Genomic DNA, 25,970 nt, shown 5'->3' with positions numbered 1-25,970 from the left:
ATAGAACCAATTGAGTCATTCACTGAAAATGCATTATAGACATTGGCATTTTTTCAAAAAAGATTTGAGCATTTTTCCAATTTCCCAGCCAGCTCTCTCCTCAGCCCTGTGGCTTTGCCAAGTATTGAAAATGTCTGCTTTTCTCTATTAAAAAAGTAATGAGAGAGTAACACTGAGGTTTAAGGTGCTTCTTCAGATATACTTGATTATGTACAAAATAAAACATTAGAAATTAAATATTTATCTCAGTAGCCCTAATTCAGGAAAAATAATAATCACCATCAAAACAAAAACAAAGGAAACCACTACTATATACAATATTCCCTAGGCCAAAATGAGCCCAGACAGGCTTTGAGGGAGGTTTACTGCATGCTCTCAGGGAACTGGGTGGTCCATAGATACTCAAAACACAAACCCCACTATCCACAGCCCAACACTGAGTACTGGGATCCCTCCTCAACACCTGAATTCTGCTTGTATTTACAGACAGTGAGAGGTGGAGAGGAAATTGTCTTTATAAAAGCACCTGAGCATCAGGAGCTGGGGAATGTACCAGTATGGAGAAATTTGAAATGAGGCCGTCTTGGGATTTTGCAGACACGTGCGCATTGCATGTGAGAAAATTCCTCTCTTTTTCCCCCAGTTTCTTGTTTTGCTGAGAGAAGCCCAACAAGAGGACCACAGGCTGGTGGCCACAGAAGATGATAAAAGCCCCACACTTTCTTGCTTGCCCACACTGATTATAGCTCATTGATTCCAGGCATCCCAAGTCTTTGCAGCAGGAGCAGAGGGTGCAGTGCTGTTCCAGTGGCAGAGAGAATATGAAACAGGCTCTGGGAACAGAGTCTCAATACACAGCCCTTGAAGAAATGCCAGGAGAAAACCAGCTATTTTTCCATACAGAAGCCTGAATGTGTTTATCTGCAGCTCAGACACAGAATGAATCATGGAAGCACATCCCCAGGCACCAAAAACTGAATCCTGCAGGATTTTCTGTTTGCCTGTGAAACTCCAGCGGGCTAAATTTTCAACGATGCCTTTAGGACACCAGCTGGAGCCAGATGGTTCCATTGCTCTTTCTGGGCACACACAGGTATTTCCTGACTCTTCCTGCAGACCCTGAACTTGAAACTTGATGTGATTTAATGCATAAGAAAAGGACAGCACTGGACACTATGAGACACCCCAAGCTGAGGCATCCTCTGTCCTACAGGAACTGTGAGTGACATCAGACTCCACTCCCAGGCTCTTCCTTCCTCTCCCCTTGGTCTTGGACAAGGAATTATCTAATCCATAAAACCAGGCTCAGGACCTCCTTCTCAAAGACATTCCAACAATATCCAGGGCAGAGCCATGTGCTGGAGGCTCACTAGGAACAGGCCAGGGACTACCTGGCTCCTATCTCCAGCATGGAAAAGTCCTTTTTCTCTCCCTCTGGTTTTATTTTAACTCTTCTTGCCTTCCATTTCACAATAAAGAGAACGCACTGACCTTCCAGGAAATCTTTTGCTATTGCAAAAGTTTGCACTTGTCAACCTCACTGGTCGTGACATAAATCAACATCTCCAGAGCACAAGGAACCAGATGACTTTAACTTTCATTTCCTAGCAGATCCCTGGAGATTCATCTTCCCTCCATATTATTTTAACTTTGTCCTAAATGTACAAGTTTCCATTTTTCTCCTTTTATTTTCCCCAGCTTCCAGACTATGATCTACCTTGCAGCTAAAACCAGATACTACTGCACATAGGAAAATATTTAGGAGAGTAATTGTAGCTTGCTTAGTGTATCATTAAGTAATTGTGCACCACACTGAGTAATACCCATTTTAATATCCATTGTAGAATAAAAGTAGTAGAAAAAAAGCAATACTTCAAATTGAATTATAATTAATTTGTTTCATAAGCAGAAATTATACAATGATTTTTTTTAAAACTTCTATGCATATTTTGATTATTTTCTAGGAATTTCCTGTTCCTGAAAATTTCGTATAGGATTAAAGAAATTTGTACACATAACTGGAGTTCAATGTTTATGCTGAGCAGCTTTTAACTTTACAGTTCCATTTACAATGAAATTATCCAGTTGCCTGCAATTCCTGCACTAGAAACTAAAGCAACAGTTGATTTACCCCCTTCACAAGAACCACCTTTCAAGATCCTCCAAAACCGTCTGAACAGGAGCATGAAGGATGGGGCATCTGGGGAAGGAATTTCCACTGTTTTCCTTCAACATCTGTTGCTGCAGAAAGACTCCATACACACAAAACTCACATCAAGAGCAACAATCACTGCTTTGGCAATCATCTTGCCAGACAATATTAAGAGCAGACATATCAATTTGCTTGCAAGTCCCACATTTATTTTTTATTTAAATTATTATGGTAATCTCCCTGTGTATTTTCTTAGCTTTGTGGGATGATATTAACAGGTGGATGCAGAACCCAAAGACATTCTCAAATGTATGCCAAAAGGGACAAGACTTGCATTTCTATGGAGATTTTTTTTCTTCTAGCACTGTGAATATGCTACACTGAGTCTTTTATCTTTACAGAGCTGGTGACACCATATCAGGACATATTTTCAAGGAGGTCCAAACTGACCTTTCTCATAGTAACAAGCCAGCAGTGTTATAGGAAACTATATTAAAGGATTTCACCAAAAAAGGCTCCTACAAGCACAGGACATGGTACATGAGTGAATAAATTAGCTCTTTATGGTGCAAGAGCAACACTAAATTCCTAGAGTGCATTTATCCCCCAGCAATGTCCCAGCAGGGAAAAGGAACGTGTGCCCCAAGAACGTTTTCCAGCCCTTGGCATTGAAATGTCCTCCACCAGCAAAACTAAAAGTCAACAGACTTTAATTAAGCTTCAAAAATAACAGCATTTTCTTTCCCAAAAAAACCCATCTCTTAGCTAATATGGGAGCAAAATTCCTACAAACATGTATGTGTGTAATGTGAAAACACAGTAATTTCATTTAAGCTGCCCTCCCAGTTGTAATTCTACATGAGACACAAACAGAAAAACTCAAAAACTTTCTACAGCATTCTAAAGACACATCTCTCCTTCTGTCCTTCAATGACCAGAACAGCATGGACAGATGTTGGATTAAAGCTTAGTCATTCTGGGCCCACAAAATTTGATGAACACCAGATACCCATCAGCTGGGCATATCCTTCCCCCAGAAAAACTCCAAAGAAAAAATGAGCTTGCTTATGTGCTAATAAAGAAGAAAAACTTCAACATAAAATGTAAGGAAGCCTAATTCCAGTTAATTCAGGGACTTCTCCACAGACTACTTTTAGCTTAGGAGGTTGTAGATGTCACTTTGCCTTAGGTAGGCAGGGATCAATCAGAGCATCTTCCCTGCTGCTGGAGTAAAGATACCAGAGCAGCCAGGAAGCAGAAAAAACAATTAATAGTGCTGTTCTTTTAACTTCAAGATACCTTGATTAATTATTAATGCTGGTTTTAATTCCACAAATAATGATCTGATCTTCAGCTGGAAGTTCATCTGAAATCAAACCTCATTGCCCCAGCTGTGAAGAAATTTACTCCTGATGCCTACCCTTAACAGCTTCAGCATTCACATACAGAGGTGAAATGGAGATACAGGCAAAAAATGTTAGAAAACCTTCCCAGCTGTGATTACTCATCTCCCATTCCCAAAGCAAGCCCAGTACTTACTTGGTAACTTTGCAAAGCAACTGCCTGTTCATCCCCATTGAATGCCTGTCTGACATCACATGTATCCATCTATCTATCTATCTGCAAGGTGCCAGCCAGTGTGGTTTCTGTATCCTGTCTGTGTAGTTTTATTTGTGGTAGCAGGCACAACATAAAAATGAGCCAGGGCTGCCAAGGCACACATAGGCACACTGAGACTTCCCATTTTGGGCTTAGACCGCTTTACCCTGCACGTAGCTGCTCAGAGCTCAGCAAAATGTTCAGACAAGCAGACATCCCACACACCCCACAACTTCTCCCTCATCTGCTGCAATGCAAACCCAGCAGGAACAATGACAGCAGATTTTTATGTCATTTCTGCATCACCCAGGCTTCCCTGCATTCAGTAAGTTCAGGATCCAAGTTCATTGAGTTTGCATTGCTGCAGCAGCCAGTAAAGGACACAGAATCATGGAATCATAGAATGGTTTGGGTGTGGAAGGCACCTTGAAGATGATGCAAATCCAACACCTTTCCCTGGTTGCTCAAATCACCATCCAACCTGGTCTTGAACCCCTCCAGAGATGGGGCATCCCACAGCTTCTCTGGACAAGCTGTGCCAGGACCTCACATCTCTCACAGAAAGGAATTTCTTCCTAGGATGAAGTCCTACCTCCAGCAGGGACTGGGACACTGCTGGTAACCTGCTGCCTCTTGCTTTTTTATATGTGGAGAGGAGGAAGAAACTATGCTAAAGCCAAAAATAATTGTGTGCATCAACCCTCAAAATTGCTGAGGTTCATTTTTTTCATAACTTCACAAGCCACCGTTTCAGGCTCAATCTAAACATGGAAAATTTGAGTCTCAAGACAGTGGCCCTTCAGATGACAAAATTATGGGTAGGAACCAAAAGTTCTTTTGCAATTCTGTCTAAGAATGGATGCAATCAATGCAAATATAATCTCATCTATAAACATTTATAAAATTCTTTCTTCACCACTTGTTCTCATTGTCCTTTTTCAGCAGCTTATTTTCTTTCCTGTGTCATGACTGAGTCACCATCCCTGGAGGCATTTAAAAGATGCACAGATGTGGCACTAAGGGACATGGTTTAAAGGTGGACTCAACAGTGCTGGGTTAATGTCTGGCCTTGATGATCTTAAGGGTCCTTTAAACTGAAACAATTCTGTGATTACTGAGTTCCCTGCCTTAAAATGAAGCAAAGAACATATCCATCTACTACTCAAGAAATGACAAGTTTGTCTGAGTCAACCTGCAGCCAAATTGAAAGCTGTTTGGTGCTTTGCAGGTATCTTGTTAAAATTTCATCAGCTCAAACACTCTTGATGGATCCAATTTGGGTTTGCTTTTTTCTATCAACATGTACTTGCTTTTCAATATTTAAGCAACCCTGTCCTGTGAACTCCCCAAAATACAATAGCCTAGATAAGGTACAGTTTTATTTCAGTATTTTAATGAAAACCAAACCAAACAGAAACCCCACCCCCAGCTCCCTCATTAAGGGCCTGATCCAACTCCCATTAACGTCAAGAGATGATCTGCCACTGACGCACTCAAGCGCTGGCTTGGATCCCTAGGTCATCAAAATTCAATTTCATCTACCAGTTATGTTATAGAAACCAGAGAAAACATGAAGGACGACTGAAAATCGAGCTAGAGTTGATTGTAGCTGTAGCTGTCACCAGCACCCTCCTATTTTAAACATCTGCAGGCTGTACAGCCCATGTTGGGAGCAGCAATGCGTGCACACACGCACACATATATGGACACTGAGTCATTTGCAGGAGCAGACAGTATAACCCACAGTTCTGAAACTCAATTAGGAAAATACCAGTTGGAACTAATAAGAGCCACATTTTGTTATAAAATCTAAGCTTTGCTGAACAAAAACTAATTTAAGGAACTGATGACATCAGAAACACTGAAGCTGGATAATTCTAGTGAATTGTATTTTAACCCAGGCATTCAGATACTCTTCATAAAGAAAAAGATTTTGCTTTTTATTGGCAACCAAAATTATCAGAGGTACCAGGTCTCCTCCCAAGAATTATTAAGAATTGTACACACACTATTTCTGTGGAAGAAACAGTGTGTGAACAATGCAACAACATTTTTAATGTCTCCTACTGTGTCTATAGACTGAGTATCATGGGATTCAATCCTCAACCAGCATTAGTAACATCAGAGGTCTAAAATACTCAAAAAAAATTGAGCTGGTAGAGAAAACAACTTACAGCTATCTGTGCCACCAAAACCACTAGGTACACTGAATTAAAGGAAAACACTTTCATTCATAACAAAGCAAGGTAACAAGAGCTAGGTCTCTTAGTGCAGATAAAGTAGAACAAGAATTAACTGAAAATAAATTTGTTATATATTCTTGTATTGACTTGGAAACAAGAGCATGAACCAAAAATCATAAAAAAGGAAGCTATATGATCATGTAGAATCCCACTGCTTCAGCTAAGAAGAGAAAAGAGAAAAAGGGAGAGGAAAAGGAAATGATCTTCCAGCAGTTAAGATCTCTGAATTGGGCTGTGTTTTGCAGTCCCTCTGGCTTCTCTCCTATTTCCATCCACTCTGCCAGGAAATTGCTGAAGCTCCACAAAGCTGTTACAGAGACAGGACATTCCCAGACTACCATTGTGCCATTTGGTGGAGCACTTGCTAATTTTAGATTAGAGGAGGCACACACTGGGACAATTAGCCAAGAGCCACTCCTGATTCTTGCTCCAACCCATCCTTAGACAAAATCACACCCAAACAACAAGACTGACAGCAACCCTTCTAACACAAACAAAAAACAGAGGCAAAGGAGGATCCACCATGCCTTTTTTTGGCAGAATGCATCTTTTGGGGAACATGTGTCATTCAATCTCAAAAAGCAAGCGCTGGAAATGGAAACCCTTTTCCCCTCACACAAAAAGCCCAGCTAGGATTTCAAACCAGGGACTGTTTAAGGGCAGAGGGCAGGAAAGATGGCCAGGGAGCTCTCCCAAAGAGTGCATGCCACAAGAGATTATTTAGTTGCAGAGATAATGATATGATAATAATATGATATGGTTTAATAAAACTCAAAACCACCTCCATGCTGAAGGGCAAGAGCTCTTCCACCTGTCCCTCCCCACCACATCATCCCAAGGGACATGAGCACAGTAAGGAACAGATTGATCCCCTGGAGAGAGGAAAGGGAACCCATAAATAAATATATACAAAGATCATACCTTTAACAACACAACATCTACAGTCCTGTCCACCTTGGAAATGTCGCACAGGCTGTATCGCCTCTTGTGGCGTTCGTACATTTTGTCCAAAGAGCTGGGAGCAGAGGAGCAGAGCCCACCATGAACCCTGGGCTCACCACAGCCCCAGACCTCTCACATCCGTGCTCAGAGGAGTCCCTGTGTCTCAGCACACCAGCCTGCCCGAGCTTCTTAACAGGAAAACGAAAATCCCAGCGCTGCGCCCGGCTGATAAAGTCTTCTCGGAACAGATTTGCTTATACAGGCAATGCAGGAACTTATAGCAAACAAAAGATATTTGAAGACAGCTTTATACATATAGGATTATTTTTTTTGCAACTGCTAAGAATGGTATCAGCCTTCCTGTTACAGTAATAATAACAAAAAAAAAAAAATGTTTTCCAGACAACTTTGATATCCAAAAAGCACCAGAATGAAAATGCTGCCCGAAAAGAGAACAAAAGCCAGATGTGTGCAGCAGGAACACTGACACTCCAAGTGGAAATGCAGAAGGTAGGCTCAGCCACGATGGGTCTAATTCAGGAAGAAAACAAAAACAAACCAAAAAAACCAATCTCCGTATCCAATGCAAATACTGTCACCAAAGCGTTTTGTTTTTCACGCCCTCATGCACTGAAAGAAACAACAACAAAAAAGTACTTTCCTCCTTCCAAGTCAGTTCACTGTTCACCGGGCAGGACGGCTTGGGTTTGAGTTAAGTTTAAATTTCTAATGACAGCACTGGGCAAAAGGAAAGAAAATAATGAAATAAAGCCACTCCCTCCTGATTTGGGCTGGGACGTCACTGCTTGCCTTTTTAGTCCTGCACCAGTGTTCTCCCGGCTTTCAAATTTACTTTGCAGTTGTGGGAGCATGATTCACTGAGAGGAAAAAAAAAAAAAAAGAGGAGGGAGCGGGGGAAGAAAAAGAAAAAGCAGCAGCTTTTCTTTGCCAGCCTCTTCCACCTCTGGCTGCAGGCACTTGGTGTGCTTGCTCGGTCCAAAACGAGACTGAGAGCAAAGGGACGTGTTTTTCAAGAGATAAAAAGACTCTTCCCACTCCCCCAGGCCAGGTGAATGAAAGACAGTTTCAAGGTTAATGCTTTCCTAAACCAGGAACGGAAACTTATGATTTAATCAGCGCGCATGGAAAAAAAAAAAAGAAAAAGGAAATCAGCTTTTTACTTCTTAGTTTGTTTGCAACACAGAGCAAAGATCTCAGCAACTAGTTGTCCAGAAAATATAATCTTCCCTCATCTATTCTAGCCTGAAAGACAGAGCTTTTTTTCTTGGGGGGAGAAAAAAAGAAAAAACCCTAAAGTTTTTTGTCTTTCTAATGCTGGGGCCAGCACAAGTCTCTCTGCTCTCAATAGCTCATTCACATCAGCTGGGCCCTGCATGCTCACTGCCACATGGTTTCCTGTTTTCAAACTGCCCCCTTGCAGCCCCCTCCGCTTTCCACCCCACCCTGACCTCTCCAGGGATGAAATCTTTCCATACTTCCCTGGCTTTAGACATTCTCTCATTCACGATTCAAAAGGGAATGGGGGCGGTTCAAAACGCAAGGGAAAAAAAAGAGAGAAGAAAAGGGGAAGCAGAGTTTTCAGAGACTGGGAGTTTGTAGCGACCAGAACTTGCTGCTTTGCTAGATGGAAAAGCTGAAAGTGCAGAATTTTTAATCCCAAGCTACAAAGCAGAAAACAAAATTGGAAACAGCATTTATCAACTCGAGGTTTGACTGCTGATCTCCAACAGCCACACTCGTCAGTGCCGGCAGAACTGGCCCACCTCCTGCTGCTGGGATTTGCTCCACTCCTGGAGCTTAGTTAGGGGGTTGTAGGTCTTTTCATCCAGTCCTGTAGGGTGGTCCTGGCTCCCTGGTTGTATAAAGAGATTTGTGGCCACCAGCTCAAACTCTGGCAAAGGTGACTCAAACCCTGCAGCCTACTGGAACGGATAAAACACAAGTTCTCGGCATCTGAATGCAAGATGAGTCTTCCAAAGGAGATCTAAACTCATCTGCTGCAAGCAAGGCCTCCAGCTTCTCTCTTCCCAGTTCTACCCAGTCTTCTGACTGCCCAAACCCATTGCACCACAGCCTGCCCGTGAGCAACACAGGAACTGACTCCCTTCTGTGCCTGTTTGGTAAAACACCAAAACTCAGGAGTTTACAGAACCACCACGCACTACTGTGAGCTCCTGGATATGCCACCCTGATCTGTGCAGTCAGACTACACAAAAGCACAGCTACCCTACAGATTTAGCAGACTCAGTAACCAAGCAAAGGGCTTCTTCTCCTGAGACTCGATGGCACAGTGGCCAGCCCTGACACAAAGGTTGGCCTCGGGCCTTGCACCTGAGCGTATCCTCAGGCACTGGAGCAGGCTGGGACTCGCAGCAGGTGAGATCTCCCAGTGAGGGACACAGGTACACTCTTACCTAGTCAGTGCCAGGGTCTCCCCACACTTTCCTTATGCTCCAGTCTCTCCCTCACATCCCAAAGCTTCATCTCCACCACACCACCAGCTGAACTGAGGAGGATTCCTCTACGAGGCTGTCTTACAGCTACAATCCCTGGCTCAAGATCTCAGCCAATGACTCCGTTCTCTCCAACAATGAGCAGAGCTTCTGCTTTCAGTATTAGGACACACACAATGTGGTCGTACTTTGGGGACTTTCTGGAGCCACCAGTTTTCTCCACAAGTAATGAGTCCCAGCAGTCATGTGCCCATCGAGACAAGGAATCAGAAATGGCTGTGACAGCATTCCAACCCTTCAAGCACTACCATAAAAGGCAGGAATTTCCTCAAATCTAAATTTACAAGACAGGAACCCATAAACAAAGTATGTGAATTTAGTTCAGGTGTAGGAATTTGCAACAGTCACAGTGTCTTAATGATGTTCTAATGTTTCATTATGAAGCATCTTTTTTTTTAAAACTGATATAGCAGATAGATTTAATCAATTTAATTACAGCTGCTGGTATACCCAGCCAAGATTTATCCTAACAACAACTGCACAGCTCTGCTCAGACACTCCATTTAAAACACTTCACCTCTGATCCACAGAGTTCCTCTGACAACCAGAAAGAGATGTCCAGCTGCAGGGCTCAAGGAATACCCACCATGCAGAGAAGGTGAGCATCACTAACTGTGACAGTGCATCTTCCACAGAGATGCAAGATGGGTCCAACTTGCAGCTACAACAAGACCCAGTCTTTCGTGGCTCACATTACCTCACCCTTCTTGCAGGTAAGGGGAAATGAGAAACATCTCCAGTCAAAGCAGATGGGAGACATGCTGGGAAATGTGCAGCTTTCACAGCAGGAGGCCAGTTTTCCTGTGCTATGCACAAGCATTTTGGGACAGTCAAAAGCCACAAGTAAACCAGTGGGGGCTTTCATGGGGCAACAAGGAACAGAAATCTGATGTGGAAGGCACAGACAGGTGGAGAGAAGCAGCCAGGGAAGCTACCAGACCCACACCAGGCTGGGTGACTCTGGATGTGTCCCAGGACTTGGTGCATGTCCTGTGAATCAAGATGATGACCTGCCTTACTCCTTATTTATGTGTCTAGATTTAATAAAGGTTGTCAGTTGATCTCCTTGACTCCGCTACACCTTCAGCCACAGAGGGAAACAATCAACACACACCAAGAAAAAAATAACCCCTTCTCTCCCTTCTCATTTTTTAATTTAAGCTTCCAAATCCCTAATTTGTTCCAAGAGTTTTTTTCTGTAGTTATGTTCCTGACTCACAGCAAAGATCAGGGGACCAGTGATGACTACAGACACCCAAAGTTCATCTCATCTTCATTTCCAGACTTTGCTGTTGAAGGAAGGAGGGGGAAATATAATATAAACAAGCAGAAGATAGTGTGCCAGACACACTCTCCCTTGGGAGACAATCACCCTCTTCCCTCATTAGGTGGGGCTTTTGCTGCATTGTTTCAGGCTAGAAATCTTGCCTTGCACACAGCCTGCAATCCACACAGGCACTGTCAGGCAGACAGAGAACACGACTCAGCTGGGACAGAGCAGAACAAAGGCTTCCAGTCTCTTTTGTCCAGCTATTTAGGCAGTCCTTGAATGCCATACAAGCGTTTAGACAGTATATAGCATTTATGCTCTGAAACACAATGAAACAAGACGATCAGAAAATAAAGATTAAATTAAAAAAAACCTACTCTAACAAGTAAATAATTCTCTTTTTTTGGCGAGTTGCTCAAAATGGAGAGGAGACGCGAGCAGCAGCCCCGGCCACTGGCTGCTGATGCGACAGTTCTGGGCTCCTTATTGAAAACATCTGGAAGTTCTGAGCCACTTTGTGCAGCCAGGAGTTTGAAACTATCCAATCATTTCATATCCAAACCCAAGTCCAGCACTGTGGATTTCAAGGGAAGGAAAAGAGGGGGAAGAAAAAAAAGAACAACCGCACTTGATCACGCCATATGATCTGTAACTCATCCAGATAAAACTCCTCCTCCTCCTCCACCCGCTAACAGACCTCTTAATGACCAGGAAATCATGGTTATCCTGAGACAGACTGAACTATTGTTATCTGTTTCAAATTACTTTTGCCATATCGTTATGAAACACTGCAATGATGCAATCTGCAGAAATACTCAGGCGCATTAACTTTTTAAACCGCGACTCTGATAGGAACTAAGGGAGCAGCAGATGAAAGGAAAGAATTCTCCTGTTTTAAGCAAGGCAAAACCCACTTTTGGGCACTAAAACGAGGTGATAATAAATTCATCAGACAGTAAGAGAGAAGAATTACAATTTCAATTGCTCTTTTCTTAAAAGAAAGCAGCTTTCTGGGAAGGCTTTTTAAAATTTTACATTTCTGGCTCTTGTGAGAATAGACAAAACAAATCGTTTTTTTCCTAAAACTAAATAAGGCAAAGGAAATCTGTACTCTAAGGCTGCAGAGCCTGTAAGAGGAGCACGTCCAGTCTGGAAAGGAGAGCACATCCATCCTGTCTGCTGGGAGGGAGGTCAGCGCCCACGTGTGACCAGACCATGATGGACACTCAAATGTGGATTCTGAAGCAGACCAGGCTGCTGTTGACCACAGCAAGCACTCACACCACAAACCTTGGTCAAGAGCCCTGGATATCTCATAGCATTTCTCATGTTTGCAGGAGTACTGCAGCACTGAGAGGAGTTTTGTGGCTGACCCAGCCCCACTGTGCCTGTCCATCTGCATCCCTGTGTCGTGGTGGCACTTCTGTCCAGAGCTGCATCCCTCTGGCCATGGCACAATCCAGCTTGGTGTCCCACCAAGCTACAAGTAGCTCCAAAAGGCTGGCTGTGATTTTGAATTCCCCTATGAGGTAGGGCATGGAGAGAAAAGGAGTCACAGAGGGGGACACTGACAGTCCCTCACCACCTGTGGCAACTCCATGCTACTCTAAGGGGGAAGGTCAGTGATGCAGCAATAAACCTTCACAATTCCAGTCCTAAAATACCCCCATATTCATCAGTTTGATTTAATCCTTGGGCCAAATCATCCACAAGTTTTATTCTCCAGCCTGGGCCTCTCCCAAAACTTCCCTATTTAAATCATATATTCACACCAAGGTCTGGAGAGAGGCATTTCCTCACGGAGCAATGCTTTGGGACAACACGACTGGGCTGAATTTAACATCAAACAATCCACTGTCCAGCTGCAGCCTGTGTTTGAGCTCAGACAGAACCAGACAGAAACAGCTAAAGAGCCATGAGGGAATGAGGAGGGCTTGGAAAGCTGTCAGACACGGATACATGGAGCACGTGTTTTGAGAAAATATAAAAACACCTTGAGAGACCTTCAGCCACTTCCTGACCTTCCCTTTTTCTAATATTTCTCAGAGACTCAGTGTACATTTTTCAGGAATTTCTATTGTCCAAATAACCTTCAGAAAAATGCTGAAGCTTTGGTCAGCCACAGAGCATGCCTGAACATCCTTCCAGAGGAAGTCAACTGCCCATCTTACAGCTCCCAAATGGCTACAGGAGAAACACAACCCACTCAAGAGATTAGCAACCCCTCAGCTGACTCTACATCACTTTGCAAGATCTGCTTCTTCCTTTACCAAAAATAACTGCAGTTGGGATGTCTAGCTGGCTGAAATGCTGTGGGATCTTGGACCAGCCCACAGATATTTATTTAGTGTGTTATGGGAGTTGAGAGAAATACTTCTGCTGTCAAGCACTGGACATGTTGCTTTGCTCTGTGAGTTTCAACATCCTGAAAATAGGGAAGGGAAAACATGAGTGGATAAAGTGCGAACAGTCCCAAAAGAGGCTGTCAAGGAGCACCTGAGCTATGAACTGCAGCAACAACTCAGCTGCAGGTCCCCTGTGTCCTCCTGTCAGCTGCTCCTGTGCTCAGGCCCTTCCCACCAGGGCACGGGGGTCAAATGGCTTACAGAGTGGGTCAAACACCAAAAAAAATGGGGGCTTTTGTAAAGAATAACACAATTTGCAACCAAAACAAGTGGATGGAGAATAATGTTTTGATTTCACAGCTGGCACAGCCCAGCCTGGTGCTCCTGCTGAAGAAATGACGCTCATTTCTCTGATCTCATCCAGCACTAAAGTTGGTCACAATAGATTTGTTTATGTTTTCCTTTATGGTTTTCAGTTGTTGTCAATAAACATGTAAATTTTACATGCACACAATGAGTGATAATCTTTGCTAATTACTGTGATTCTCCTATAAAGGAAGGATTGCAATTTTGGGGATCTGGAAAGATAATGACATAAATAAAAGTGTTTAAAATACCAAATTGCATTTATAGTTTTCAAACCACCTTAAACATTATACAAGTCACTTGAAATTGGTTTGCACAGACCATCCCTCAAATACCTGAAGGCCTGCTCAAGCCCAATCAAGCAATGTCTAAGAATTTGCCCTACAGAGGAGTTACGGAAGAGATCACTGCATTTGTCTCAAACGCAAGAAAAAGGGAATGTTTCATTCTCTATAAAGCTTATAAATTCAAAAATCAAAGGAGTTTTTCATTTTTATATAATCCATAATAAAAAAGCATATTCTGACATGATCGGGATAGCTACAGGATATAAGAAAGTACAGATTTATACAACTAAAAACAGATGTTCTGTTCCCCATAACAACCCATTCTAGAAAGACTGAACCTCAACAGTTCAAGATATGCGGTTAAAAATCAGTTCAAGTTTTTGTGCAGGAAAACAAAGCACCTCACATTTCCAGAGTGCAGGAAACATCCCTGTGCTCTGAAATGATCCCCACTGCTGTGGGCAGGGCACAGGAGCAGGCAGACACCGCCTGAGCCACTCCAGGATGCCTCAGCATAACACGAGATCAGTGCCATGAAATGCCTGGTGGATGGTTCTAGCTGATGAATTATGTCTTTAGCTAAAAACAGAGACAGGGTAGCAGATTATGTAGATGAATTGGCGGATAAAGCCCAACAAAAATGACGTATGGCATGAGTGAGTGAAATTAATGGACAATATAAAAATGACACATCTTGTACTGAGGAAATTATTCAACTTTTACCATTCTTTCATGCCTACAGTTTAAGGCACTGTAATCTAACTGAAAAACAGAGACGGGTCATTCAAATGAATAAATCATGCCAGAAAATGATTCAGTTTCCCTTCTTTTATTTTTTCTTTCTTTTTTTTTTTTTTTTTCTTTTTAACTGAAGTCCCTAAGACTCAGCCCTTCGGAAGCCCACATGACCCAGTGTATTGTCCTGGCCAGGCACTCTGTCAAAAGGGAAAAAGTTATCTTTTCTTTCATCTTGTAATTGAAAATCTGGGAAGGGAAGCACTGGGAAAGCAGAGCACTGTACAAAGGCACCCATCATATTCCCAGGTCAGCTTTTTGCTTGGCTGCTAATGAAGGCAGTGGATTGAAGACACTGTGGCATTTTTTTTGCTCTTCCAATTTTTCTGTTTGCTTTGTGGGAAGGAGGATCTCAGCCCCCATGGGTAACTGAGATGCTCTGAGAGCAGCCAAGCCCCTCTCCCAGCAATAACAGCCACTCCAGATCACCCTCCTACCTACACCCGCATTCAACCAATATTTTCGTGCCCTCTCTCCATGCATTTGGAAACCTGAAATGAAATCCAATGCAAACTTTGAGAGGAGGCATTTGGAATCCAGCTCCTGCCTGGGAGGTCTGCTTTAGGACCACATCAGTATTCCTTTGCTCACTGTTTTATCCGTTTCCCTGGTAGTCCTCTGTAAAGAATATTAAACAAACATGTCTTTACAGCTCAAGAGCCCAGGAGAGAATGTTGACCCTGTGGAAAAAGCCCTGGTTTTATCCATTTTTACCCCACTTTCATCCCTCTGGACTAAGGATGTATATACAAGGGTAAGGATTCATTGGGTCCACAAAGCCATCATTAAGGACTGCTACATCAATCCATGCTGAGTATATTCTCCCTTATAGCCAGATTTTAGAAAGTATTTTCAAAAGGAATTTCAGGGCATAAAACATGTATAATTACAGCCAGATACATGGAAGCATCACCATTAGTAAGGAATTTTCTCAATAGTTGGTGCTGCTCCAGAAAAAGAATAAAATATTTATTCTAAGGTTATAAACTAACATACCTCACACCTCTACCAGCTTTTCAAAGATCCCTCTACAGTAACATTTGTTGTTGCAAGGTTAAATCCTAACTGGAATAATGGTTCCCAAGCCCTGCTCCTGTGCCTCTCCCCTCAGTTAAAGCTAGGGAATGTCCCTGCAAACATGGGGAATGTCAGGCCAATACAGGTGCTTTAGGAAAGTTTTAGTTGCTGAGTTTTTGTGCTCCCCTCTCCCATTCCCATCTCCCACCTGCCAGAGATAATGCATTTCCATATCTTTAACAGCTTTTTTCAATAGATAAATACATTTAAGACAATGGTTGATGATAAATGGCACCAAAAATGTCAAAAAGCAGCGTTTATTATATCCTGCAATTTCCCTGAGTTATCCTTCTGATTTGGACTGTCCCAGGAGCTGCAAATTTCTGTGCTGCAGATAAGGAAAATGGAGCATCTGAGATTTCTCACCAGTGACTACAAGGAATGGGTTGGTTTTGTTTTCTTAGGAAGAAAGAGGAAAATGTTCTGAAGCTTTCTCTTCAGGCTAAAATCCAAAACATTTACAAGACTCAAGAGCACAAAAGCTTGCAGATAACCAGCAGAACTGATGCCAGTTCCATCAAAGCAAACAACTAACAGCAACTGGGAGGAATGCAGATTATGCAGCATCCCTCTCTATTGAAAAAAAAAAAAATCTGTTATACAACAGTTAAATAATTTAACTACTCCAAGTTATTATTCCTCAGTCTTTTTTGGCTATCATGCAGCACTAGTCTATTCTGTTTCTGAAGTTTGCCTTTAGGAGAAAAAAAAAGGCAACTTCAAAACATGCAAAAATTAATGAAACCCATATGTGGGATACTGTCATTATTCCATGTTTATAAGACGATCAGGTTTTGTTAAATGGGCTTACTTAATGCAGATGCATAAGCAAAAATACCCAGCAAAAGATCTGAAAGCTATTGAAAGCAAAATATTTGCACAATTTAAACTAAAAGCCACTATATATTTTGGTGCAACTTTGTTTATGGCTTCTCTGACAGCTTATAAAGTTCTCCTAACCAGAGAAACATCTCCTAGATAAGATTTTACCTTTTTGACTTTTTCCCTCATACTGTATTTAAGCTGGGCCAACCGAAAAATCAATGGCTTATGGAAACATCTGTTGATGCAGGCACACAATTTTGACTTTTTTCAACAGCTCTTGTTATTTTATGCTCTTTTTTGGCTAGGCCTGTTGGTAAGACTGGAAGAAAATAAAAGTTGGGCTCCTTTCCTGACTTTGGTCTCTCTTTAGTGGCTGCAGTCAGCACCTTGTTCCCTCCCCTGCACTGGGAGTTGGGGGGAAAAAGGCTGAATGCCCCCCAAGCCTGGTCTTGCCCACCAGACTCAGACGAGAAATAAAGGAAATCTCACTAAATACTGGCTTAAAATACCCCCTGCTGTTGCTGCTTTCTGCCCCTACAAGGGACTAAAACACCCTCCACTGCTCATCTTCCTGGCTCCCATTTGCACCTCCAACAGCAATCCACAATAAACCCCAGGTTTGTCTTGCCTCTCCTCCTGCTATTTCACTGCTGCGATCCAGACATCTGCCAACATCCTCTGTAAAAGATAACACACAATATATTTTAAGAGTCAAGCTGCCACAAGATATTTGGTGCTTCAGACAGTGCTCCTTCCCAGACAGAGAACATGCACTGCTCACAGGAAGGCTTGCATAAAAACAGAATGTACTTTTCTTGTGAATCTAATGACTGCCTAACAAAAAAAAAAAAACAAAACCAAAACAACAAATTCAACCAAAATATCCTATTTTCAACATTTAATTCAGCTGCTAGTTGAAACAAGATGTTTCTATCTAAATTCTGTTTGCTTGAAAGAGAAGAAAACAACTTGCAAAGCTTTTAAAGAGCTCCAGTCTTTTTCAGTGTACATTCAAACTGTCAAGAGCCAAAGAAAGCCAATACCCCACGCACAGATTTTTTTTTCTTTCCCCTTGCTCTTTTTAACAGAGAGGACTTGTTTAAATCTTACCTTCAAACTTCTTATTTCCCTGCCATGCACTCCTAGAGTCTCTGTCAGCTGTGCCAATGCTTGCCCAAAAGGAAAGTCATAAAAAAACCCAGTTTAAACAGAAACTGCTTATCTAGAGGAGGGAGAGCCCCAGGTTCGCAAGCAGAGGAGATATTTCAGCATTAAAGAATTCTCGGAGCTACTCCAAGACACAAATTTTGGTTGTCTGCTGCACTGCAAGGATTTTAAGCCCAGAAAGAAGCTATTTATTTAGTCTATATACATAGATTTATAACAAAGGCAGAGGATCCATCTACGCTCTTCTGGGTGCTTTTTGCATCGTTTATAGCATACGAAGTAAAACTCAGCTTCCTCAAAGACAGAAAAGAAGAAATAAACAAGGCTTGACAAGAAAAATCAAACACTGTCCCCCAAATATACAGCTATGAACTAAAAAAGCTTTTTCAGCTGCCTCTCAATGTCTCCTCAAAGCACATTAAAACACAGAATTTGCAAAATGCCCTAAAACTCATTTGTGCTCGTGCTGCAGGGAGTAGTTTCTCCCACCCCTTCCCTTTGTAAGACCCCAGTCTTTACAGTCATGCCTCTCTTGGGTTATCTACAGGTAGGAATATCAGGACATGATGTAAGCAACCTTCATTCTCTTTAAAAGGCTCAAAAAGGTACATTACTGCTCTGTTTTAACCCTGGATTTCAGGCATTTGAAGCTAAAACTTATCTGGGCAAGCAGGTCAGTAAGTGTTTCCTCACCTTGTTATGGCCAGTGAGTAAAAAAAAAGAAATAATAGTGGAACAAATTACCAAGGAATCCTTCTGTAATCTCAGTAGATTTTAACAACCCATCCCTCTCCGTGCTTTTGGTAAGAATCAGTACAGTATTTTGGAAAGGCAGAAGAGATTTCATGCTCCTAAACACAAGATGATCTCACACTGAAACTAACATTTTAGAGAACTGCACCTCCAGTCTTTGAAAATGTGTATTTTGGAAATATTCCTCCTAACTGCTTTCAGGCACTTAGTATATCCAGCTGTGTTAAGAAACCTAGCAAAAGTTCAGTGTCAAGCAGTTCAGGATTATGATCTTTTTTTTTTGATTAATGGAGGTAAGCATAGTCTCAGACACAAGACAAACAAGTCACTTGATGCTAAGCAGACTCAGTACCAGAGCTCAGACTAATGAGCAAGCAGGGGTGAGGCTTCATGTTCCTGCCCCTTATCTCAGCAGCTGGAAAGACACCACATGAGGAGGGAGAGTACAGCCAGAGACAGGCAGAGCCAGTCCCCAGGTACCTGCAAACACAGTATTGGTGCTCCAGAGGGAAAGATGGCAATGCTCCAGGAGAGGGAGGCATGTGGCATTGGTAAAGATGCAGGTAAGAATATACCCCCAAATAACTAAGTACAAAAATAAGGAGAAAGTACTATTAAGTGGCTGTAATGGGATCAGGGCAAAGTCTTTAGGGAGAACTAATATCTAACCAGGCTGAGGAAACCAAAAGCCACCCATCAGACCTCCTGCAGATCTGAAAGGAGAGCAGCATAACTCAGGTTAAACACAGAATAGCAACAATTCCTCTGTTTCAAACTACACAAACAGAAGAGAAAGCAAACAAGGTAATCCAGAAATATTTGCTCTATTTTTTGGATTAGTCTCCTGGGCACAGCTACCGCCTTCATTTTCACCAAGTACATCACTGGCACAAAGATGATAAACACAACAAGTATGAAGGGAGGGAGCAGTTAAGTTCACCACTGCTCAAGAGAAAATCAGAAAGTTTGCTACATCAAGTGCATGTTTATTTAGGAATAAATTTCATGTATAAGTGAAGCAGAAAGAGAAGTGGAAGAAGAACTTTATTATCTGCAAGACACCAAGTGCAAAAGAAAGCCTGGTTTAGAATTTGCTCCCATCTGCTAGGTCCTATACAGCTGATGAAGTATTTTATTAAACCATTGCAAAACATTTTATGTTCTTGTTACAGCCTCCTTGCTGGGGTTATTCCAAAGCAGAAGTCCAAAACACAGACCACAGCAGTAAAAAACCAAAGTAGCAATGGAAAGGAGGTACAGCAGCACAGAGAAGAAACTCTTATCCCTTGTGTCTACCTGCTCTGGAGTCCCAATAAAAAAAGTTACTCTTGTCCATGCTTTGTACATGTCATTTGGAGATATCACCTCTTCTTTAGCATAATTTATGACTAAAGTCTTCTACCAAAATTCAGAAGTTTCCTATTCTAGAAAGTTTTAATTAATTATGACAGCAAGGACAGCTATGACTGCCCACAGCCAAACACAACACACCAAGGCACTACTCTGACCCTGGGGATTTTAATTCTGACCTGCAACTGCCCCAGCTCAGCCAAACCCATTCCCTCCCAAACTTTTATTTTGGATATCACATTCTTGGACACCAAATCACACAGTGCTTCTTCTGGGTGGACTATGATATTTGAATCATCCACTGCAACATTAACCATCTATTCTTGTTTCACAGCCCCAAGCTTAAAAACCTCCCCACCACCACCAGTTTGTGCTGTACAACTGCAAAGATGTCCCTGCCAAGCCAGAGAGCCATCAGTCTGCTCAGTGCAAGGATGCTGCAGGAAGAGGCAAACATTTAGTTATCACCCAAGCTTTTATCTCATCTGATGTTTTAACAGCAGTTTGAGCCCAGAAACATTCTGCAACACAGCTGAGTCACACTGGGCCACACCAGGATGTGTTTGTAACACCAGGCAGAAACAGACACTGAGCAGAAACAGCTGAGATGCTGCAGGAAAAAAAACCAGATTTCCACCTTTGCATGAAAATAATATAATAAGGGAAGGCAAACAAAATAGGTGGGAAAAGGCTGAGAACAATAACAAAAAGGGAAATCTGTGAAAGGATCATGAGGTGAAAGGCACTTTGATTCCACGTTTCTATGGAAAAAGTTTAACAGTAATTCTTATCTTCTTACACTCATCATTCTTTTCATCTTTTGCTGGCAGTTAAAGTCAGAAATGCTATGCCTGGATATTCTAGAGCCTGCTTCATCAGTGCCCAAGAGCTCCTGTTCATCTCTCCTGTTTGTCCCATGACTCCTCACAAAAATTCAGAACAAATGTATGGGAATATAATTAAAAATCTGTTTATTGCATTTATAAGGTTTTTCTCTAAAGTGGTGTAAATTCCAATACACTGCAAAAAACTGTAATCTACAGAAAAGCATGAACAGCAGCCTGTCTACACTGTAAGGGGTCAACTCTGGCTTCCAAAATATCAGAATGGGCATTAGATAAGTTCCTTCAGAAGGATAAAAACCCAGTGATCTGATACAGCAAAGTACCCATTTGTCATAATAATGCAGCCTCCATCAAAAGTCTACATTTGGTCACCTACATTATCATCTTAGCTTTCTCTATATTTAGACCAGGAACTCAATGTGCAGTAATCATATCTACTGTACAACAGTTACACCACAAAACTTTTAAGATATTTCAAAAACAAATAAAAGAACCTACAGAATAAAGGAGATTGGACCTTTCAAAAACAGCACAATATTTTCCTTCATAAGGTACAATATTCAATGCCAGCATTCCTTTGCTAGACTAACAGTCTTAAGCATCCATTATTTTATGGACAGTATGGATCCATAGTTTTATGACTGCATGGAAAATGAATGTATCAAACCACTGGAAGAGAGCTCTAAACCCAGCATTTTCTATCCTGGACTATTTTAAGTTCTGAACCAGGACTTAAAATCTGTTAGGTCTGTATTTTATAAACTTGTAAAATAACAGAGTCCTGATCTTAAAAAGGATCTGAAAGCTACTTTAATACATTGATGCAAAGTAATTTATGAGTGAACCCCTTTGTCTGAAGTAAGCCATAAGTGAGCATTGCAGAACTGTAGTTATTAAACAGTTGTCTTCAATCTAAACCATCTCAAAACTACAGCCAGAATAAACAAACAACTCTGCCTTTGAGGCAACAGCATCTACAGATGAAACTGCAGGTAGATCTTGATGCTTTTAACAATGAATGTGAAGAAACAGAGGAATAAACTTCACTGCGACTGGGAGGATGGCAGAGCCAGATGTTTAGTTAGAGAAAATGAGAAAAATTATGAAAAACCAGAGTATCAGGCAGCAATCTTTGCCTCAGAAGAACAGTGGCTGAAGGGGAAGGCGAAGGGGAGGAGAATCAACTCACCATCTCCAGAGATCAGTGGGGCTGGCACAAGCCCCATGGCCACGGTGGGGGCGGCGCGGGCGCCTTCATCTGCCGAGCCAGACCTGGGAGCAGCATCCCTGCACTGAGCTGGGGATTTGGCTCCGTGTCCATGCTCCTGCCTCGCCCCTTAACATCCGTGAATCCTGTGACTGAGCTTGGAAACTATTGTCTTGAGCTGGGGATTACCAGCATTCTGGATAAAAAGGCATCGGAAATGCAGCACCCAGAGAAATTCAGTGCAGGACAAAAAAAAAAAAACCCTGCCACAATAGTTGTCTAAATGCCTTCAAGGCATGAGTAATGGTAAAGGCCAAACAAGAAGCTCGGCCTGGTTTGAGTTTCTTTTTCTTTTCCTTCCCCCAGCTTTTATTCTCGCTCCCTGCAGCTTGTGTGGCGATGGCCAGAGCAGGCGGCGAAAGCCGGGGTGATGTGTCCTACCCAGCCATGAATTCACTCAGGGCTGGCCAGCGGACACAATCTCCTCACACAGCTCAAAGGCTCTGCTCTGACCATCCGGGGCAGCCACAGGATGCTGGTGGGTGTGAGAAAGGGCTTGGCAGATGACTAGCCCAAAGCCCTGACCCGCTGGGTGAGTGTGTGTCAGCCTCCAGCATTAATGCCAGGCTTAGGGCAGGCTCCCTTTTGGCTCAATTTTCCATGTTTACTGTAGTTACAGGACAACATTTACAAAGAGAGGGTTACACAAGTGATTTTAAAGAGGCAGGGTGAGAACACAGCCTATTGTTAAGGCAGCACTTTCCACCACCAGACCCAGCTCTGGTTTGTTTCCAACACTTCAGCCACTTGCTCTGAAATTGTCCAAGCTGTTGACGAAATTCCTATGCTATTCTGCAGCCCCTTTGGAAAAAAAGGGATTTGCAACCCCCATCCCATAGTATGTACATATGTACACCCATGCAGATGGAGAAAACGAACTTCAGTGCATACAGACAACCTGAATTTTGTCAGGTCCTCAGGGTGAGCAGTGTGCTAAAATAGTTGATTCCTAAGAAAATAAATTGGAACCTGTAGAACTATAACAATCCCTTGTCTTGGGTCACCAGCAAGGTTCAGTAGTTTGGAACTGCACCAGACTCTGCTCCTCAGCACCAGCCACAGGAGGTGGGTGACACTGTACACCTTGGCAAGAATTTTATCCATTTATCTGATGACTCCAAGGAAGAGAAATATGAGAGATTACAACTGGGGGAAGGAAAAATCTCTGTATTCTTCACACCTACTGTCCACCCCAACACCCATCTCAGTGCCATGTGTGTCTCTACTCTCTCCCATAGGCTCTTTTCCATCCCCTTCTTCCCACCTTCATCTCCTGCAGTCCTGCTGTCCCAGTCCCCTTCCTGTGCACACCCTGCCAGACTCTGGCCAAGCAGCTCCTTGCTCCTCTCCTTGTTCAGCAAAGCACAAACATGTGGGCCTACAAACCAAAACCAACGGGCAACAACAGACCTGAGGCTTGGTTCTGACAGCATCATCTCTCTTATCTGTAACAACTCCCAGGGAAGGAGGCTGCCTGGTCTCCCTAGGTGGCCTTGCAACAGTTTTATGATAGTAACAGGATGTTTTCACAACATCCAGCCTAAATCATCCTCGCAAATTAGCAAATAAGTAAATTAAACTGCCATGGAAATCTGGGACTTTAATAACCACTATTACATGTTGGCAGCCTGCTGGATTGCACAATGGTTTTCTTTTTGCTGCATCGAATAAATTTAGTTCTTTCAATCTCTTCTCGCGTTTCTTAATCTCTTCTCATTGTTTCCTTCTGGACACTTTCCAATCTGCCTGTGTCTTCCTCTGAGCAAGGCACCCCAAAGTGGATCTGATGGCACTGATGATGGTTCCACAGTGCCACACAGGAGTAAGTCACCTCCCGCACCTTACAGAGGACACTCCTTCAAATAGAGCTCCAAACAAGACTTGTCTCTCTTGCAATAACTCTTGCAGTTGGTTCATTTGTAATCCACTACAAATCCTCAGCCTTATTTTAACCTATCCCTCTCCAGCTTAAACCTGACTTGGTAAAAGTGAATTTTGCTTTCTCCTTTGCAAATGCAGCACTCACTGTCTGCTTTTATCTCTTATCTGGTTGTGCTCTCCAATTTCTTAAGGTCAGTCTGAACCCTGACCCTGTTCTCTCAAGTGCCTACAATCCCTCCTGACCTGATATCATCTGAGTGTTATAAACATACCTTCATCTTCCAAATCATGACTAAAAATATTACAAGTTTCCCCCCAGAAAGTGACCTTGCTGATTTATCAATTGTTACTGCACTACTTGGATCAGTGGAGGGATTTAAGTGCAAGAGTTTTCTAAGCTTCATTCTCAGCAATTTCTGAAAACACAGACATTAATTAAATACTGTTCCTTTGGTAAAGGTAGGATGCATTCAATTCAATAGGAACTAACTAATACAGTTAATAAATGCAATGGGAAGGCTATTGCCAGTGAACTCTGTCCTGAGGTCAGCCAGCTACAACTTCTCAGTCACAGGCTCAGACAACCCAGCAGCACAACCTTATCCATCCTGCCACATGAAGACAAAGATTCAGCAAATAATGAATCACAACCAATTTCTGGGATCAACACAAGAGAAGCATATCATGGTACAGTTCATTTAAAACTGCTGCTTTACTTTTATGATGCTGGAGTCACAGGCTCCATTTTAAACTATTTTAATATCGCAGCATGCAGAAGCCAAACCAAATTTCTCATCAGAGTTAAAAATCATTCCATTTTAAAAACACTAAAGTCTCATTTTAATAGATCACATCAAGTGATTGTCCCAGCTCTACTCAACATTCCCGAACTAAGCAGGAAGATAAGGACCAGGAGAGTCTCCATCAGGATAAGCACCCACTGCCCACCATGCAAGGAGCCTGGGAAGTTCTGGTTACAGAGTTTTATAGGTGAACAGATACAACCTCTGAGAAAAGATTCTGGAATTTAAGAAATAGATAACTTAAAAACTCATTTTAATTGTAAAAAACATTTTTCCATTCTTTTCTCTTTAGTGCTTATAATTCTGTAGACCATTATTTTCCTAAACATTTTTTAATAGCAGCTTTTCCATGACATGTGCAAGAGTCTTCTGAAATGACTATGGGAGAAAGTGTGATATCTCACATCTGTAACACTGGCATCACAGATCCAGCTAATTGTAAAAATCCTTCACAGTTTTTCATTCTTTAAAACTCAGCTTTGAAGAAAGAGTTTTCCTCCTTCTCTCTCCGAAGTACTCAAGCTACTGTCCTTCAGCCTGACTGAACTATACAAGAAACTGCACTTTTTAAACTCCAAGACTGTTTTCTTAAAGTAACTTGTGCTTATGAAAAGCAGTGTGCAAATTTCTCACCCATAAAACAGGAGTAAGCAATAATTCCCACGATCCAAAACTGCGGAGGCTGCAAAATACCTGCAGCTCCTGACCAGGGGCAAGCAACAACACTTCTATTTGCACCAAGTTAAGAAAACCACCTTTACTAACCACAAAATGGTCTGTAATGAGAAGGCAATGAGCAGCTCAAAGACTCCTGGCTACAGAAAGCAGCAGCACTAAATAAAGCAGAGTCAGGATGTGGCAGGAGAGGCACAAAGCGCAATGGCGGCTTTCACCGGCCGCCTCTGACCCAGCCCACATGTGTGAATTAAACTCTATTTATAAGCCTTCCACTCCTTTTCGGTTGTTTTTTTTTTTCTTTTTTTTTTTTTAAACGACCTTAATATAGTGCAGTTGTTATTTTGTTTCTGTTGAACGTAGCAACAGGAAACCCGGTCAGTCCTGCAGCAAACTTTCCATTCCCCTGGCACTCCCATTCCTGCCTCGGAAAAGCCAGATCTCTAAAGAGGTGTTTGACAGGGTGGGAGGGAGAGGAAGAAGAGAAGAAAGCACACACACAAAACCCAAAATGCCTGTAAAACATGCAAAATGGAAGCTAAATTCAAAAGTTTTTTTTTTTAAATTTTCTCCTTGTTCGAAAGTAAAAGACCGTGTCCTAAATTACATTTTCTAAAGATTTCTTACTTCACTGCCAGATTTGGAAGTACTGGTCAGGAAATTTATCTTTAATAAAGGGTCAGTAAAAAAAAAAAAAAAAAAATTCAGTAGCATCCTATTCACACATTCCAGTAATGAAAGACTTCCATATCAGACAGCACAAATTTTGGCTTGGAAAGTTATTTTCTCTAGTT

The 25,970-nt window shown here is 42.2% G+C and overlaps 1 protein-coding gene across 8 annotated transcripts in view; it reads right to left on the bottom strand.

Moving 5' to 3' along the window:
• AKAP13 (A-kinase anchoring protein 13) overlaps positions 1-25,970 on the bottom strand; it is a 208,718-nt gene that overhangs the window by 65,594 nt on the left and 117,154 nt on the right. For 2 of the 8 annotated variants that reach the window (XM_071441291.1, XM_071441293.1), the window contains exon 1: positions 6,916-7,900. The exons of 5 other annotated variants lie outside the window; for them this stretch is intronic. In XM_071441291.1, the coding sequence (XP_071297392.1) occupies positions 6,916-6,996 (81 nt within the window). In that variant the 5' untranslated portion in view covers positions 6,997-7,900. Of the gene's footprint in view, positions 1-6,915; positions 7,901-25,970 lie in introns of those variants that run through there. One more of the 8 variants, XM_071441294.1, reaches the window with a different exon arrangement.

Source organism: Agelaius tricolor, unplaced genomic scaffold (genome assembly GCF_023055355.1).
Source record: "Agelaius tricolor isolate 1412-34295 unplaced genomic scaffold, bAgeTri1.0.p SCAF_16, whole genome shotgun sequence".
In the NCBI taxonomy this organism is placed as follows: Eukaryota; Metazoa; Chordata; class Aves; order Passeriformes; family Icteridae; genus Agelaius; species Agelaius tricolor.
Note: the sequence above shows the minus strand (reverse complement) of the source record. Positions and strands in the feature narration are given on the sequence as shown.